The sequence below is a fragment of the Thunnus thynnus genome, chromosome 2 (genome assembly GCF_963924715.1).
Source record: "Thunnus thynnus chromosome 2, fThuThy2.1, whole genome shotgun sequence".
NCBI lineage: Eukaryota > Metazoa > Chordata > Actinopteri > Scombriformes > Scombridae > Thunnus > Thunnus thynnus.
This window is the reverse complement of record NC_089518.1, coordinates 38766815-38786464: the sequence shown is the minus strand read 5'-3', so window position 1 is coordinate 38786464 and position 19650 is coordinate 38766815. Positions and strand designations below refer to the sequence as shown.

Below are 19650 nucleotides of genomic sequence, written 5' to 3'. Positions count from 1 at the left end.
ACACACACACACAGTGGTGCTTGTATAAGAGCTGAATGAATGAGGACAGCATGAATACAGTACACCCCCCTCCAACACACACACACACACACACTCTTTTGTTGCTATGCAGCCTTGTCTTGACAGTCCTGCACACTGCATTAAAATCTAGGTTACCGGATGTGACGTCAGTGCCCTGCCTCCAGCTGTAATCGGCTGTAATCTCTTAAATCCGTGTATTTATGACTCCTGCAGGTTTTTGACGCTGTGAATAAACGTCACAGATGAAAGATTGCTGGAAACAATATTTTATTTATTTCATATTTCATATATTAACCAGCAGAAGTCCTCGTTATTTGCTCGCTGCTGGTCTGTAGTTTCACTAATGTTGAAGCACATGTTCGTCTGTGCGCTTTAATCTGAAAGCCAACAGGAACTTGTCAATTCTTTTCGCTTTACGCTGTTATATAACACATCTCAACTAAGAAGATGTAAGGTGTAAGAGTATTAAGGAAGCGACTGTAAATGTATTGTATGAATATTTAACAAAAATTGCGATTTCCGCTGAAAACTGAAGCATGATATGACGTTTTTTGGTGTTTTGATATTATAAAACTCTTATTTTGACGGGCCATACCGGAAACGCTTTGCTCCAATTGGAGCATTACTTTTCTCCAATGTTAACTTGACTCCAGTCTCGCTGCTAAAAAAAAAATCAGACGACTGACACGAGCGTATTCATCTCGGAAATAATCGATAAAATAACTGAATCTTTCAGTTTTAAAGAACATCTGGACGTCGTGTGACATCGCTGCTCCGTAATGGCGTCCGCTGTTTGCTCCGCTGGAGGTGTTTGTTGGTGAAAAATTAAAAAAAAAGGTGAGGCGTCGGAGCGACTGGCATAAGCTAACAAGGCTAAAGCTAAAGCTAGCACTGGCATGCATTGTCGTTTCCCGTTTCCTGGAGGGATCCGAGCTCTGATCTGTGGTTTTATTACATTTTTTTTTACAACGTTTGGGAGTTTTAGCTTAAAGGTTAATTGTCGGAGTGTATCTGAGAAAAGAAACTGTAACTTTAACTTGGGTTTTTTTTTTAAAACGCTGCGACCGGGAAAGTACCTTAAAATCTCTTCTGTTTTGCGTGTATGACAGCGGATAATTGTAAAATAATTATTAAACAATTATTAATTATACATTGTCGTGGAAAAAGTATTCAGATCATTTACTTAAGTAAAAGTACCAGTACAGTAATTTAATAATAAGCCATTACAAGTAAAAGTCATGCATGAAAAATCCTACTTAAGTAAATGCACATAAGTATTATCAGCAAGTACAATATAGTATAGATAGATACATATATGAATATAAGATACATATATAGATAATATACATATAATCGTAGTGTTCAATATTTCCCTCTGAAATGTAGTGGGAGTATAAAGTAGCATCAAATGGAAATACTCAAGTAAAATACAAGTACCACAAAATTGTACTTAAATACAGTACTTAAGTTAATGTACTGCACAGTTTTTCTTCTCTTCAGCTGTATTATTTACTATGTTGATAATCTGGTTGTTATTTGATACAGTTTGACAATTTAAATCTGACATGTTGTGTTTTTTTTTTCCTAATTTCTAATGCTCATATTATTGTAGGGCTGCAACTAAAGATGATTTACATGATCGATATCGGTTTGGTCACAACTTCTTAAAGGTTAAAGTGACGTCAGATGATGTCTAAAATATTCAGTTTATAATCACATGAGACAAAGAAAAGGAGGAAATTCTCACAATAGAAAGGTCGGACAGTTTTAGAGCTGCAACTATTATTTTCATTATCGATTTAATCTGTCAATTATTTTCGATTGAGGTTTTTTTCCTCAACTCAAAGATCTTCAGTTTACTGTCAGAGAGACTAAAGAAACCAGGAAATATTCACATTTAAGAAGCTGCAACCAGAGAAGTTTAAAAAAAAAAAAAAGACTCAAAACAATTTGTGATCGAAATAGTTGATTAATTAAATATTTGGCAACTAACTGATTCGTTGACTGATCGTTGCAGCTCCAGAGAAAAAATTAAAATGATTATTTTACTATTAAAAAAAGTTCCTGAGTAATTGTCTTGTTGGTTGATTAATAGATTAACTGTGATTGACTTTTCTTACATTATAGAGTCATTTATAAATTAGGAGGGAAAAACAGATCGATTGATAATGAAAATAATCGATAGTTTCTTCCAAAAATTCAGATTCCAACTTCTCAAATATTTGTCGGGACTAAACAAGAAACTGAAGGCCGTCGTCTTGAGAAACTGATCAACATTTCCTGACATTTTATAGACGGAACAACAAATCAGAAGATAACTGTTAGTCGCAGCTTTACTGATACTAAAGTGTTATTAGCTGCATCAGTCAGACCACAACTTCTATCCAGATCAAACTATTATTTGATGGATAACTATGATATTTTGTTCAGATGTTCCTCAGACAGAGTAGAGTCTCTGCCGTATGTTTCAGAAGTGTGATTTATTGTTCGAGCCGTCGTCTATAAACTGAATCGATCACAAGACGCTTCAGGTTCGGCTGAACGACATCCGGAGGGGAAAACCCTGTCAGAAGTACAGATTTCAAGTCACACGTCTGTCAAACAGACAGACAGGAAGTCGTTACGTCTGTATTTCAGAAGTTGACATGTAACAGTGTGTGAGTCCGACCGAGGTGTTATATCTGTGACATCTTCTTCTTCTTGAGTTCATTTTAATGCAGCGTTTGGTAGATAGACGTATCCTTTGATGATCTGCTGCAGCATCACTCTCCTCTCACGCTAATTGTTAACCTCCTCCTCCTCCTCCTCCTCCTCTCACAGGTGATCTGTCGCAGCCCCAGATGTGGCCGCCACCTCTGCTGAGACTCCTGTTCATGAACGACGAGGACGCTTTGATTGAGCGGCTGTGGCTGGGTCTGGAGGGATGACAGGACATTAGCAGACATGGAGACAGGGGAGACTCACAGACAGCTGCAAACGCCATATTTACTCAGTCTAGATTCTCCTCATTAGATCTTCTCAGGCAAAGACTTAAATCCTATTTTTTTATATTTTTTTATTATCCAGAGCTCTTGTTTTTTTGTGTTAGTCATTGTGAAGCCATACACCGCCGTAAGCCGTCGTCATGAGTTCTGAGGCCTTTCAGTACAGAGCGCTGTACGAGTACAAGAAGGAGAGGGAGGAGGACATCGACCTGCATGTGGGAGACATGCTGCTGGTCAGCAAAGGAGCGCTGCTGGCGCTCGGCTGCGGCAGCGGAGCCGAAGAACGGCCGTCTGAGATCGGCTGGCTGCCGGGCTTCAACGAGACCACGCAGGTATGACGTCGTCGCCGTGATCGAGAATGATAACGATCCTCCTGTTTTTATGCACGTTTTCAGTTTCTGCTGTTGTGTGGATAAACAAATGTAAACAAATAAATTAGGGATGCACGATATTATCGGCACGTCATCGGTATCGGCTGATAAAAGCTCTAAAATGCACGGACTGTTTCACCCCGACGGTCCCGGTGTTTCCTCCACTTCACTCAGCCGTCTGTCAGATCAGCTGCTTCTTCCCGCTTTAACTTGAATAACAAACCGGGGCTAACGTTAGCTGGCAGGCTAGCAGAGGCTAACACAGTCCGTCGAGGAGCCGCTAAGTTCGGCTGCACAGATAGGAAACACCTCGGCCGACAGGATGTATCACTCTGTTTGGAAAAACAATCTTTTTGGTTTATAACGGCGGTTGGCGACCAGCGTATTAGGTGCATTACCGCCACCTTCTGCTCCGGAGTGTCGACCAGAGATTAAATCCTGCACATTAATCCTGTCTGTCTGATAAACTCAATGAAAACTCTGCTGCTGCTCCCACTCGGCAGGTTCATTCAAGTTTTAAGGCTTCCTAAGATCTTCCTTCATATGTTGTCTTTCTTGATGATCATTAGTATAATCTATTCTTGTATAATAGTCTCCTCATCCAGCTGGAAAAAAATATGTGCACACATCGGCCACAGTGAGATGGAAATATCAGCAAAAAATCATGCATCCCCTAGAATAAATACATGAATCATGTGACTGATGTGATGAGGAGACTGTAACCTTCCTCACATCAACACATGAAACTAACAGAACTGAATCAAAAACTGAAGACACTCATCAGACAGACAGACAGGTCAGGTTAGTCTGACGCTCACTTGCAGCGTTTATTAACTGACACGCTGTAGTTTTTCCTGCCAGACCGACGACTTACTGCGAAGCTTTTCCTCTGCTCGCATTCACCGTCACAAGAGGGAGGATGACTCAAAACATTTCCACTCCAGTATCGCAGGGCGTCATCGTGCCCGAGCAGTAAACCAGTGAAAATCATCAGTTGATATTAACGATCGTTGCTGAATGAATGTCGGGGAAACACTGTGATTGGCTGCAGCTGATGTTCAACATGTTTTTTCATGTCTTTTTAAACAAAGAAGCTTTTCTAGTCTTTGAAAGATTCAATAACAGATTTTTTAACAGTAGATCTGTGTATTTTCTAACCAGTGTGTGTTAAAGCATCAGTCAGGGTTTAATCATTCCTCCTGTTCATGCTGACCATTAGCAGATTCCTTCATAATGACCTTACAGTGGAAGTGATGGAGGACAAATTAAATGTTTCTCATGAGTATCGACACCTCTGAACATCAGTCTAATGTCGTGGTGTTAATACGTCTCCGGCCGACAGGAAAAAGGCGACTTCCCGGGGACGTACGTGGAGTTCGTCGGCAGAAAGAGGATGTCCCCGCCTACGCCGAAGCCCCGCCCACCCAGACCGCCGTCCGCCGCGTCGGCGAGGACCGACTCCGAGTCCGAGGGTGAGTCCAGAAAAACATCAGTCAGACTTAATGACCGAACAGACGATCAGATAGAAACGAGGACGGACAGAAGATTAGAGTGTGTAGAAGAGCGTTCCTGCACATGCTCAGTAGCGTCTTACACAGAACTGCTCTCCAGAGACTGAAAACACGACGCTGTTCTAAACATAATGAAGACACATGTGAGCCAGTGCAGCGCTGTGACTCACTGATGTGTTTTTAATAAGATATATCAGCTTTGATACAAACATAATACTTAGTTAATAGATGAGGTCATCGCTGGTTTGGATCCAAACATGAAGGTTTGTAGTCAGGAAGTAAAACAGAGAGAATCATCTGCTTCCTTGTAGCGTTACATTTCTGTGATTGACGTCAACGATGATGAACATTCAGCTCCTCGTGAACAGGCGACAATAATCAGGCATCAATATAACTACATGATGCTTTCATTTAGTCTTTCACACTTATTCACTTCCTTATTTAAATCTGTTTCTCTGTGAGACTCATTTGTTATTTTTAAATGTGTCCTGTCAGTAGATGAACATGACATCCATCTATTGATAAAAGATGCAACACGTATGTTGTGTGTTTATATGCAGAAATGTTTTTTTTAATTATAAATCAGCTTCATCACTTTGCTGAACAGTTTTCATCCTGGAATCTGCTCACAGTGACTCACACACACACACACACACACACACACACACACACACACACACGCGCACACACACACGTCAGTTTCCTTCAGCTGCTTCCTCAGGAGCTTTATGTACAATCACACACACACACACAAGCAGCAACTAATGTCAATAAGTGGCATTTATTTGTACTTCATGGAACTAAACTTTAACCTCAAGAAGGAAAAAAACATTATAGAAAACCTCAACCAGCATGTTTACAGTAAAAGCTTCAAGTATAAGCACACATACACACACACACACACGCACACACAGCTGGTGTTTAGTCAGGGTTGTGGTTGCTGACTGAACAGATCTCAGCTCTGTTCTGCTGCCACCAGCGAACACAGGAAATACGTGTGTGTGTGTGTGTGTGCGTGTGTGTGCGTGTGTGTGTGTGTTGTGGTTAAGGTTTGCAGCAGTTACCTGTTTTGTTTCATGGAACTCAGTCTGCTTCCTGCAGTTCTCATCCAGTCATATTAGAGGTCGTCGCTGAAGTGTTTCCTCTTCACAGTAAATTCTCTGTAGCTGCGTCTCAAATCACTTCTGTTGGTTCACTGTCTACACTAATATATTACTGGTGTAGTGAGTGAATTTCAACAGAGTGGTGTCGTCTCAAATCAAACACAGCCGTTGTGCACTTACTGGAAATGACGATCGCTAATCAGCATTAGCTAGCGTTAGCATGCGCGCTATCAAATCATTACAGACTGCTACATTAACCCCAAAACATACTGACGGCTTATATCCAGCAACAGTATAATGGTGCTTAGTGTGAAAAAACACATGTATAACTTACATTTGTATAATGTGGTGATGTTCACCGTAGTTACAACGTAACCAGCTGCCATTACCAGTTTGAAAAGTCCCTCCCCTTCCACTACGTAGCCAATGACTTGACTTGTTTGACTTTAAGCGGAGACCCGACTTGCTTTATTCTCACCACAGTAACTGGAGACCAGCTGTTGAACATGAAGATTAATTGATAATTAAAATGCTGTTTAGTTGCAGCCGTGATACAAACTGCAGAAACAGTCTGCCTGTCAATCACCAACATCTTCTGAGAGAAAATAGACCAAACTGTCACTACAGGAAGTGAAATGTTTCCTCACACTCTGCTCTGTTTTATACTAACATGGAATTTTTTTGGCTCGCAGCTACAGAAACTGTGTTTATGTTGTGATGTTGTTTTTTTTTAGGCTTCGTGTTGCCAGAACTCTCAGATCAGTTCGGACCCCCGGACACGGCCCCCCCCCTCCTCAACAGACTGATGGAGGCCATCGAGACCAAAGGTACCGAACACACACAAACGTTCACAATAACACGCGTCTGTGTGTTTCTATCGTCGGTTCTGCTGATGTGCGACGTCTCACTCGCTCATCGAAATCAGCACCAAAAAAAAAAGGAAAATCTTCTTGTATTTACGTTTCTCGTCACGCTGCAGCCGGAAACATGAACGTTTAAGGAAACCTGTGTGATTCGTCCGGGTCCGTGTTCGACCACATGTTTGTGATGCAAACTGTTTTCAGTCGCTGTCACTTGAAATTCAGCTTCAGATACCGTCAACAAAACAAGTGTGATCTGTGGAGAATAACTGACAATCAGTTAACGGTTCATAATCGTTTTCTTTTTCTACAGAAGGTGAGCGGTTCCTTCTTATACGCTGACAGTCTAAGATGCTCATCAAAACACCCGAGCATGTTGGTTTTTTTATGTACTTGCCCGTTAACTCTCTGGAAAAGCAGCATTTTTATTACATTTGCTGACCGTGACTACTACTTCTGTCTGTATTACGCGTCCGATTTGTCCTACAGACGGCGATAAATGACACGATGTGGAGCAAAGAGACCAAGAGAAAGCTGAAAAAAGCTGAAAAAATAAACACTTGAAATCTACTTTTAATTCTACCTACTTGAGTTTGCAGCAGTAAATTTAAGAATATATTTTATTTGGGGAAAGTTCTTTATTTGACACTGATGCATTCAGCAGTTTGCTTTATTAAAACGGGGAGATAAAGGCTTAAACATCATCATATTCCTCAAACTGAGGTATCGTTTGGTACCAGAAATGGAGCATTATTACTGGCTGGAGGTGCAACAGTACGTGTACTCGTCCTGAACCGTCCGCTACAGGATGTTCAGGTGTATAAAGCGTCTTTCCTCAATGGTTCGATGCTTCGTGATCCAAACAATTAAAGTAGTTTAATAATCCACTGACTCCAATGTGCGTAAGTTACCCTGGTTACCTCGGTTACCCTGGTTACTCCATCCTCATGTAGTGTTGCTGGTGTCAGAATGACAAACCATAGACTCATCACACCGACAGGATGCAGCACTATTATTAAAATATGCTCCGTTATTCCCCTACAGTGCACTGAACCGTGACCCCAAACCGAACTGTGATTGCACTGTTACACTACTGATACTGGCACCAGTATCGGACACGTTGACATGCTGCTTAGCGCTGCGTATCGGCTGTGAGGTCATGAGGTTTGTGTCTCGCTCTGTGACGGAGGACAGAACCTGTAAACAGTTGGATTCCCACAGAGACGCAGAGTCACAGCAGGAAAACTTTCGGGAACAGTTTGATGATTTTCCGTGAAGTCTGATTCACTTCTTCTGTGGTTTTCGTTTTTTTTTTATCAATCACATCTTCACTAGAATATAAACACACAGCTGCATGTTTCCAGTAAGCTTTAACTGTTTGTTCGTGTGTTGCGTTGTTGACGTCTGGTGTCCTTGCCGCTGCAGGTCTGGACAGTCCCAGCGTGTATCGCAGTATGAGCGGAGGCGGCGTGGACACCCGGCAGCTGGCCGACACCGGTGAGGATCCGTCTTCAAACATCCTCACACACACGTTTGACTCGTTTTATTTGTGAATCGGTGAACAGAGGATGCAGAGCAGAGATCCTTTTTTTTTTTTTTTTTTTAAACTGAGGTGTGTTTGTTTTCAGACCTGGAGCAGCTGGATGTGGCGTCCCTGTGTGACGGGGTAGTCCGGTTCCTGCAGGACCTCCCCGGCCCCGTCCTCCCCTCCTCGCTGCAGACCGACATGATCCACGCCGTGCAAGGTAAGACGACACCACCGCACCGCGTCCCGATCAGTCCTGATGCGTAGAGACGACGTCTGTTCACATTTTTTTTTGTCCTCATCCGTCCGCAGAGGTCCGAGACCCGGAGGACTGCGCCCAGGTGCTGCTGGGCGTGGCCAGCTCGCCCACCTGCCCCGCCCAGTACGGGCTGACCCTGCTCAGCGTGGTCCGACACCTGGCCCGCCTCTGTCTGCACGGAACCAGAGTCCAGCTGAGCCCCCGAAACCTGGCTGAGAGCTTCAGTCCACTACTGTTCAGACAGACTGCAGGGTCAGTGACACACACTCACACACACACTCACACTCACACTCATACACACTCACACTCACACACACTCACTCACTCACACTCACACACTCACACACACACACTCACTCACACACTCACACTCACACACACACACTCACACACACACACTCACTCACACACTCACACTCACACACACACACTCACACACACTCACTCACACACACTCACTCACACACTCACACTCACACACTCACACTCACACACTCACACACACTCTCACACTCACACTCACACACACTCACTCACACACTCACACTCACACACTCACACACACGCTCACACTCACTCACACTCACACACACGCTCACACTCACTCACACTCACACACACTCATACTCTCACACACACACTCATACTCTCACACACACACTCACACACACACTCATACTCACACACTCACACACACACTCTCACACTCACTCACTGCTTACAGTAGCAGCAGTTGTGCATCCTGCATGAAAAATTGTGAAGCAATAGTGATTTTTTTCTTCTCACCAGTGTTTAAGTGGTTCCAGTTAAAGTAGAGATGATCTTCAGCTGTTTTAATATGTTTTAAGCTGCAGCTGCAACGATTCATCGATTAGTTTACAGTTATTATTAAATTAATCACCAAATATTTTGATGATCGATTAATTGTTTTTATTTTTTTAAGAAAAGATGATTCCAGCTTCTTAAATGTGAATATTTTCTCGTTTTTTTAGTCTCTTTGACAGTAAACTGAATATTTTTGAGTTGTGGACAAAACAAAACATTTGATGACGTCGTCTTTGACTTTGAGAAACTGTGATCGACAGTTTTCACCATTTTCTGACATTTTATGGACCAAACAAACAATCAAGAAAATTACTGACAGATTAATGAAAGATCTGTACAGTTCAGTGTGTGATATGAAGCTCAGGACTAAAGTAATTATACACAATGATAATAATAATAATAATAAGATAAACTACTGCAGATCAGGAATTAACAGGTGAAAGAACCAGAAAATAAATAAATGGCATTAAAGTTGTATATAAATGTTCACATTTACATTTCAAATGTTTCTATTATAACTCTAATGACATCCTGGTTCATCTACATAAACACTGTTGAATCTTTGTGAGACTGAGAGTCTTTTGTTTCTGTTCAGGTCTGAGTCCAGTCTGGATCCTCTGGTTCAGGTCCTGGAGGTTCTGATAACCAGCGAGCTCAACATGAACCAGGCTGCACCAGGTAACACACACACCTGCCTCTGAATGTGTGTGTGTGTGTTGTTTCGTGGTCGATGAGGGAGAACGTGTAGTTTTCTGATTCGTATCACGTGACGCGTCTGACCGGAGAAAACGACCTTCATCAGTGACGTCGGAGCTGCTTTCTGTCCAAACCTCCTCGATTTCACGTTTTCACTTCCTCTAATGGTGACGCGGCGTCACGGTGGATCTGTGTCACAGTCACAAGTCACAGCTGTTGCTCAACGTGACGTTGACGTCGCTGCTGTTTATCACGTCGTCGTCCTTCCTCCTCCAGCTGTTTATAGAGAACAGATCTAGACATCAGACCGTAATCTAGATTAGAGAGTACTGTGTTGTGTTTGTGGTACAGAAAGTTTACTTCAAACGTCTGATCAGACTGAGTTACTATTTGATCAGAGCGTTCCTGATGTAACAGACATGTTAATATTTCTCAACATAAACACAGAAACACACAGCGGTGATCCAGAGCGGAGCCTCTTCCCTCACAGATGATCTTCGGTCGAGTTACAGACACACAAACCGACAACAGACCAGTTTCATTTTGTCATCACAGTCAACGGCGGACTGGAGGTTAATTACAGGGTCGTTATACTGCGTCAGACGTGCTCATCAGAAAACCTCCTGCTGCAGCTTCCCGATAATGTTTCTGTTAATGAGACATCCACCGTTCACACCCACTTCCATTTGTAACTTATTTTTTTTTACTCGTTAGCTCTCTCGTTACATTCCTGAGAACCATTTCAGTCACTTTAAATGTCAACAACTACGAACGTCTTCCAAACTCTATGATGCTTATCACTCTGCCTTCAAGTGTCACTGTTTGGATCAACTATAAACACTTTTAAACAGGATATATCATGCACATTTCCAGCCTCTATATTTATATTCTGAGGCTTTACTGGAATATCTTTGCATCATTTCCAGTTAAAACCTCTTTATTTATCTTCTACTGGTCCTTTATGCAGCCCCTCAGTTCAGCCTCTGTCTGAAACAGGCTGTTTTAGCTCCTGTCTCTTTAAGATGAGCCCACTCTGTTCTGATTGGTCAGCTTTCAGGAAGCTTCCTCCGGCTCCGGAGGCTACGTAAACAAACTATAGTAGCAGGATTTCACTTCTTTTTCTCCTTCTTTACTCCAAATGTCAACTTCTCAAATCCATCCGTACATGTCGGAGCTGAACAACACATGGAAACACCTTAGCAACCACCTTAGCAACCACCTTAGCAACCAAGGCTTCAGAATGGATGGAGCATGTGCGACATCCGACGTCAGCTTAGACGGCGAGGTAGAAGAAAACGTCGTCGACGAAGCGTTAAGAGCAGGTTTGAAGCCCCGAGTTTTGACTTGCAGGCAGCATTTCTACATAAGTTCACCTCAGGATTTGGAACTTTGACCACGTTTAACGTCCGACATCAGAACAAGACATATTTTGTCATCTTCACCGCTGAAAGTCACGCTCAGTGCTGCTAAACATGAGAAGCCGAAGCTTTTCTGCTCTCAGCTTTGATCATAAGAAAGAGACAGTTAGAGTCAGAATTCAGTGAATCAGTTTATTTTAATGTTTAGATGCATATATGCAGAAGAAGAAATGCTGCTCAGCAACACTGGCAGGATGATGAGGACAAAACACAGGAGAGGAGAGTAAAGATCCACATATGATTGGGTTTATTTCAGCCGATACAGATCTGACTAATCAAACATTGATAATAGATAATTTTCTCCTTTCGTTCAGGCAGTAATGCCGACCGTCAGCCTGTCAGCTGTAATTTATCCTGTCGTTTAGCGGCTCTTCAGTCGTTAATTCATCCATTTACTCGGTCGAGTCTCTGAGTCAGACCGAGCAGCAGCTGAAACGATGACATCATCCATCCACGGAGTGAAAGATGCAGCAGAGGAGACGAGGGGAGGAGGAGGAGGAGGAGGAGGAGGAGGAGGAGGAAGGGGGGGTGTTGCCTCGGTGATATCACTACCATTGCAGGATTGGCTGGGGGCAACGGTGATGTCACACATCTCCAAGCTGCTCTCCTGAGCTTTGAACTAGAGGCTGGTGTTCAGAGAGAGAGAGAGAGAGAGAGAGAGAAAAGAGAGACACACACACGGAGAGAAAGTTGCGTCGTTTTTTTGTTGTTTTTTTTTTTGAAACGTCGGAGAGACGGCTGCTGATGTCGGATAGATGCAGAGAAACATGTTCCTGCAGGCTGTTAGATGAGTCTCCAGAGGTGAAAATGTAAAAAAGGTGCAGCAGAAGAAGAGATCCTGCAGGTTTAATCCATCAGAACAGAGAGAAGAAGAAGAAGAAGAAGAGCTGAGTGAGGAGGATGAAGCCCGGACCTGTTTCCTTCCAGATGACGTCAGTTTTTTTTTTTTGTCCGGGCGCTCGGCTGTAGGAGGGAGACCACGAGAAACGATGAGCTGAGCTGAGCCGCGTTCCGTCTCACCTCTGAAGCTTCGCGGAGGCGGGTGAAGGTTCCCGAGGCCGACATGGAGCGAGAGGAAGGCGGCAGGGCCGAGGCCGAGCCGCCGAGAGGACGAGACAACAAGATCCTCTGCTACATTAACATGCAGAGTCCAGGTAGGACCTCGGACCTGAACCCCGGAGCTGTTAGGCTGCGTTCACATGTAAATCCGGCAATGCGGCACTGCCCGCAAGAGGGGGGGGGGGGTTGTGTGGAGGCATTTCCCTACGTGGTTTGTGTGACGTCATGTTGTGAACTTTAACCCCTGACCCGGGCTTTTTTTTTCCCTCCGTTTCCTGTCTGCGGAGCCAAACGACGGACACAAGCTGAAGGAAGCAGCTGTTGTTATTTTTGCAGCGCAGACGTTCTTCTTCCCGTCTTCAGTCTGATCGCTGGCTCACGTGATTGGTCAGCGTGACTCTGTGTTGCGTTCTGGCAAAAGTTGATCCCGGTTCAAGTTTTTGCCTCCGTTCAAACCAACATTTGGATTTGGTGTGAATGCAACATGGCCGCTGCAGGTTTCCTCTAGAAGCTTTCAAACCTAAATTTGATCATTTCAAGTGTTTTTTTTTATAAAATCTTATCAGGTGGAAATCGTTGAATCTTGAGTCGATGCACCGAAACGTCTCTGAGAAGCTGCTCAGAGGACGACGGTCTGGTTACCTGCACGTCTCAACGACGCTGCGCATCGAACGAGCTGATTGGTCGGTCCAACATCCTGTCTGGAAGCTTCCTCTGTTTCTGGGCGTTGTTACATTTTAGCATCGTAACGTCACAAGTGATGTTTAGTCGAGCAGAAGCTTTTTGCTCAGTTCTCAGTCTCTTTATGGAGCAGAGTCTGAGCCTTATTATTATTATTATTATTATTATTATTATTATTCTCAGGATAAGCCATCAGTTTGCATGTGTGTTTTTATTAAAGCCTGCTTTAACAGATCGATATCAGCCAAGATGAAGCCGATGACGAGCTGATCCTCTCATTACTCTACTGCGTCTACAACGTGATTTTCACACTTATACACCAGTAAAAAGATAATTGACTCACGTTATTAAAGAGCATCAGTGTAGAACAGCTTCAGTCAGCAGCACTGAGCGTCATCTGTGGTTAGAACGATGACGAACATATCAGCCTCCACTGATCAACTTTCATTCTGAGTAACTCGATGACAGAATGGAAGTTCGGTTTGCACGTCTTGTAAAGATCATCTGTGAGGGAAGACGCTCCGCTCTGCTGTGTACGATGGTGAACGCCGAGTCTCCCAACAAGACGCCTGTTTGTGTTTGTTGGGATTCGAAATCTCGTCCGTCAGGTGCAAACGGTTCATTTTCTCATCTGTTAAAGTTCTGTCTCCTGTTTAACAGCCGTTTGTTTACAGACTGAAATAGATTTCTGTTTCTTGCTTCCTCCTACGTTTTCTTTACATTGTGGTTTTGCTAGACGTGACTCTGCTTCTAGTCATGTACAAGCACACACACACACACACACACACACACACACACACACACACTCATCTACAACGACTGTATTTCATTAAGACTACATGTGAGTGAGTTTCCTGGTCTAGAAGGATCCAGTCTTCACATCACATCATATCTCTGGTCTTATTGTGAAGGTTTAAACGTTTGTCCTGCAGAAACAAAAAGAGGGAATAATTCACTAAAACAAGTGTAACTGAGGAAGATGAAGATGAAGCCTCAAATTATCTGAAGCAGTTATTTGTACTCAGGAATCTTTGTTTATATCTGTGTTTTTCTCCCCACATGAACTTTATCATAATAACAACAAAAAATTTTTGATTAGGATCCCTGAAATAAGTGTTATAATAACAATAAAGTAATGAAAGAGTTGAGACATTTTACAGCAAATCCAACAGTAAACACTGTTAAATGTAACAGAATTACAGCTGTAAACAGCAAAATACAACAAATTAAATTAAAGTCAATATAAGAAATTTAAGAGTCAAATATATTGATCTTAAATGTATCAATCAAATATATTGATAAGCATCCTTCACATTTTAAAAACAGACACTGATCTATAATAAAGTTCATTAAATGAAAAGTCTTTCAGGTTTCTGAGTGGAACTTTTTACAGTGTAAATCAGCCCGTCGGCGCCATCTGGTGGATAAAAGTCTCTTTTTTTTTAAAATGAGCTCAAACACACATGAACTGTTATTGATATCAGTCACTCCTCTTCCTCTTCATCATTTATCTCTCAAGTTAAAATCAACTTCCAGAATCATTGTGTCAAGAATTAAAAAAAAAAACTATTGTTTTTTAATATGACTGATTTGTTCAATAAAATGATCTTGTTAAAACCTTTAAAACAACATTTCCTGCTTTATATAAATAACTGAAAGTTTTATTCCAACAACAAACAATAAAACTGAACAAAACAAACAAGTTCTAACTTATTTCATATCTGTGGATCAAATCCTAAATTCATTCAAACCATAATTCAGTTTCCTTGTCAAAACTTTTTATTAATTTACATAAAACAGGTTCAAACAGCTGATGAGCTGGTTGGTTTTAGCTCTTAATGTGGACGAACAGCGTTTGTTTGTTTGTTTGTTTGTTTGTTTTTAGCTGCTTCATGTAGACGTGGTCCGAGTGACGGAGGACTTTAAATGAGTCTTTTCTCTCTTCCAGCTTTACCTCCTAAACCGGTGAAGCCGGCGACTCCGGCACCTTCCAGTAGTTTCAACAACAGTATGGCTCTGCAGGACGCCGAGTGGTACTGGGGAGACATTTCCAGGTAACACACACACACACACACACACACACACACACACACAGATATATCCAAACTAAAACTAAACAACGAAGGAAATGAACAGAAACATGTAAAAACTACGAACTTATTGTAGTCAACACATTTTTGTGTTTTTGTAGAGAGGAGGTGAACGAGAAGCTGAGAGACACAGCTGACGGTACGTTTCTGGTCCGAGACGCCTCCACGAAGATGCACGGAGATTACACTCTGACTCTGAGGTAAAACATCACATCACACCTTTTACTGAATAACAACCAGACTCCTTCACAACCAGACTCCTTGACAACCAGACTCCTTGACAACCAGACTCCTTCACAACCAGACTCCTTCACAACCAGACTCCTTCACCTGGAGGACGTGTTCATAAAAGACGTCCTCTCCCTGAGGAGTAGTTCATTTGTCAGGGATGATGTAACATGAACCAGACATGTTGTATAAAGGGCTACTGAAAAATAGTCATAACATATTGTTATAAATACATTAATTAAATAAAGCTCATAATAAAAAAAACAACAGTATTTACATCACATAACAATCAATTAACATGTGTTGCACATGTGTATGTTCCCTGATTGATGGCAACGATGTATTTATGTGTGGAGTCATGAAATATTGACTTATTTTCTATTTCAAACCTATTTAGTCTCAGTTCATATGATCAGTTTTGGAAATCTGCCGTTCGCTGTGTGTTCATGTTGGTGCCTGATGTTGTTTTAGTCCTTTGACAGGAAGGTTTGTAGTTTTATCTTAGTGTTTGTTTGTGTTTGTTTTTTTAGGACAAACCAGACTAAATGCTTCAGATGACTTTATTTACAGGAAAATCTTTAGTTTTTCATTTTTAATCTTTAATCTCGTTCTTTGCTTCGTTCTGCAGGAAAGGAGGCAACAACAAACTGATCAAGATTTTCCACCGGGAGGGGAAGTACGGCTTCTCCGACCCTTTGACCTTCAGCTCGGTGGTGGAGCTGATCAACCATTACCGCCACGAGTCTCTGGCCCAGTACAACCCCAAACTGGACGTCAAGCTGCTCTACCCGGTGTCCAAACACCAGCAGGTCTGTTAGACTGTGTGTGAGACGGTCAGCTGGTTCCCAGCGCTGAATTCAGTGATCTGATTGGACGTGTTGTTGTTGTTGTTGTTGTTGTTCAGGACCAGGTGGTGAAGGAGGACAGTATTGAAGCTGTGGGGAAGAAGCTGCACGAGTATCACCTGCAGTACCAGGAGAAGAACCGAGAGTACGACAGACTGTATGAAGAGTACACCAGAACCTCACAGGTACTGTGATGTCTGTGTTCTCAGGGTTTATTTTTACTGCAACACGTCGACCAATCAGACGCTCCAGCACTGAACCCTGATTAATATCTGATTAACCTGCAAACCTATTTATTACTCTAATGGACTTCCTGGATTGCAAAAATAATAATTATAATAACAAAAATTGATTCGCTTAAAAAATAAATAAATAAAAATGAATATTAGGGAAATGAAACATGTTGAAAAATCTACTAAAATCTGTCAGAAAATCTTATTTTTACAGGTATTTTGTATAAAATTTTTTATCTTGCATACATATATTATACATTTTTAATATATATATATATATTAAATTTAGTTTTTGATGTATTTAATAAACATTAAACATTATAATATATATAATGATAAAATAGTATTCAAAGATCATTTTGGCCTAAATAAGCGTATAATAAGATTTTCTGACAGCAAATTTCTCTGCTGTTTATTATCTCATCACGTTCACCTGTTTCCTTTCCTTCCCCTCTTGTGCCTTCTATCTTTCCTCTCTTCCTCCTCCTCCTCCTCCTCCTCTTCGTCCCTCAGGAGATCCAGATGAAGCGGACGGCCATCGAGGCGTTCAACGAGACCATAAAGATCTTCGAGGAGCAGTGTCAGACTCAGGAGCGCTTCAGCAAAGAGTACATCGAGAAGTTCCGCCGAGAGGGCAACGACAAGGAGATCCAGAGGTAGGCTGTCACCGTGGCAACCACAACACTGACCTTTATTTAAAAAAAAAAAAAAAAAAATGCAGAAAGGAGCCCTGGTTGCCATGACTACGGGAGCTTTCAGGAAGAAACCACCTGCTGGTAAATTTAGTCTGAAGCTTCAAGAAAGTGCAAACCTCCGAATGAATCACGTTTAAACCAAAAACAGGTGTTTCTACTTTCTCTAGACAAAAGAAATCAATCAATAAACAGGAGTTTAAAGACTTCACTGCATCTGATCAGTACTGACACCGACAAACTGGCTTTAAAGGACGAATGAATTTGGTCCAAATTGCTTCAGAATCAGAAAGAAAACCAGAAATATCGAGTTGATGTAAGACAACCAGCAACCTGAACACAAACAGAAGACAAATAAAACAGGCAGAGGTTTGTTTCTGTCTGAACAGAATATAAATCATAGTTTTCTCTCTTTTTTAAAGGATCATGGAGAACTACGACAAGCTGAAGTCTCGGATCAGCGAGATCGTGGACAGTAAATGTCACCTGGAGGTCGACCTGAAGAAACAAGCCGCCGACTACCGAGAGATCGACAAGAAGATGAACAGCATCAAACCAGACCTGATCCAGCTCCGCAAGACCAGGGACCAGTACCTGATGTACGACGACACACTCGGAGACACACACACACACACACACACACATCCAATCAGAGCTGTGTGGTGCAACATGAACTAACGACACCTGTGTGTGTGTTTGTGTTTCAGGTGGTTGACCCAGAAGGGAGTCCGTCAGAGGAAGCTGAACGAGTGGCTCGGTCTGAAGAACGAAACCACAGAGGAGTAAGTCACAGTTAGAAATACTCTGCAGTATAAACATCGACTTATACTTAAAAGTACCAAAAGTACTCATTACACAGAATGAACAATAGACTGATACACAGTTTATTATATCACTACTAACATCATACTGCTGGAGGGCTTAATTAATACAAATCAATTAGTTGTTTGGTCTATAAAATGGTGAAACGGCCGCTAACGTGTCGTCACCTGCGTCTCCCGTCCTCAGCGAGTACAGCATGGTGGACGACGAGGAGGACCTTCCTCATCACGACGAGCGTCTGTGGCGTCTGGGAAACATCAACCGCCTTCAGGCCGAGTCGCTGCTGCGCGGGAAGAGAGACGGGACCTTCCTGGTCCGAGACAGCAGCAAGCCGGGCTGCTACGCCTGCTCCGTGGTGTAAGACTCACCTGTTTACCTGTTTACCTGTTTACCTGTCTGTCAGCTGAGCTATCCTGCAGTTATGTTATGTTGCATTCACTGACATGGGGAAAATGTTGTAAATATGAGTCTTTCTTAATTCTTAGAACATTTTCACAGAACTCAGGAGCTCATGAAAAGTTAATTTAAAGGATTCGGCTGCGATTTTCTGTATTTTAAAGACTAATAACAGTGATAAGATAGTAACTCACCACTGAGCATGTGCAGGAACACGGTTCTGTTAACAGCAGAACTTCTTGACTTTGTGCTTCAGTCTGTCTGTAATCTCGTCTGACCTCCGTCTCTCCTCTCTGTCTCTCTCAGGGTGGACGGCGAGGTGAAGCACTGCGTCATCAACAAGACGAACTCCGGCTTCGGTTTCGCCGAGCCCTACAACCTGTACGGCTCTCTGAAGGAGCTGGTGCTGCACTACCAGCACACCTCGCTGGTCCAACACAACGACTCGCTCAACGTCACGCTGGCGTTCCCCGTCTACAGCCAGCAGAGACGGTGACCCGCCCGGTTCACCCCCGCTTCACGCCGCCCCCCACCGTAGACCAGCAGCAGACCTCGTTTACCCCCCCAAAAAAAAAACACAAACCAGACGGTCTGACTGACCGCCAGATGACGGAGGGGGGGGGGGCGGGGAGACATTCAGCTCTCCTCACAGACCAGTACCTGACCACATGACGCGTTTCACTTCCTGTTTGGAGCTCCGTGTGATGTCATTCTTCACAAAAGATCAGGAGTCGCAGCTGCAGTTTAACTCTGGACGACGATAAACAAACCTGTTGCTTCATGAGATTCAATTAGTGTCGTCATAACTGAACAAAATCTCCCAAAAATCAAACAAAACAAACTTTAAGTGAATAAAAATCAATAGAAACCAAAAAAATATAAATATAATATAAATCTATACAAGAGTGAAACATTTGATTACAATATTTTTGCTGCTTTGCTGCTTAATCTTTGTTTCAACGAGTTGATAACCACTTGTTAAATGTACCTGTCCCATCAAAAGTAACTGGCCAATGGGGACGCAGCCCTGT

The 19650-nt window shown here is 42.5% G+C and overlaps 1 protein-coding gene across 1 annotated transcript; it reads left to right on the top strand.

Annotated features, from left to right (window-relative positions):
• The first annotated feature begins 654 nt into the window (after positions 1-654).
• LOC137170326 (phosphatidylinositol 3-kinase regulatory subunit alpha-like) lies at positions 655-19233 on the top strand. The gene is made up of 17 exons (XM_067573615.1): positions 655-858; positions 2842-3337; positions 4719-4848; positions 6725-6817; positions 8276-8347; positions 8479-8595; positions 8688-8886; positions 10055-10137; positions 15262-15367; positions 15505-15603; positions 16260-16440; positions 16536-16661; positions 17223-17365; positions 17824-18000; positions 18109-18183; positions 18410-18580; positions 18926-19233. Exons 2-17 carry the CDS (start codon positions 3146-3148, stop codon positions 19113-19115), a joined length of 2154 nt encoding a protein of 717 aa, XP_067429716.1. The 5' UTR covers positions 655-858; positions 2842-3145; the 3' UTR covers positions 19116-19233.
• The last annotated feature ends 417 nt before the right edge of the window (positions 19234-19650 follow it).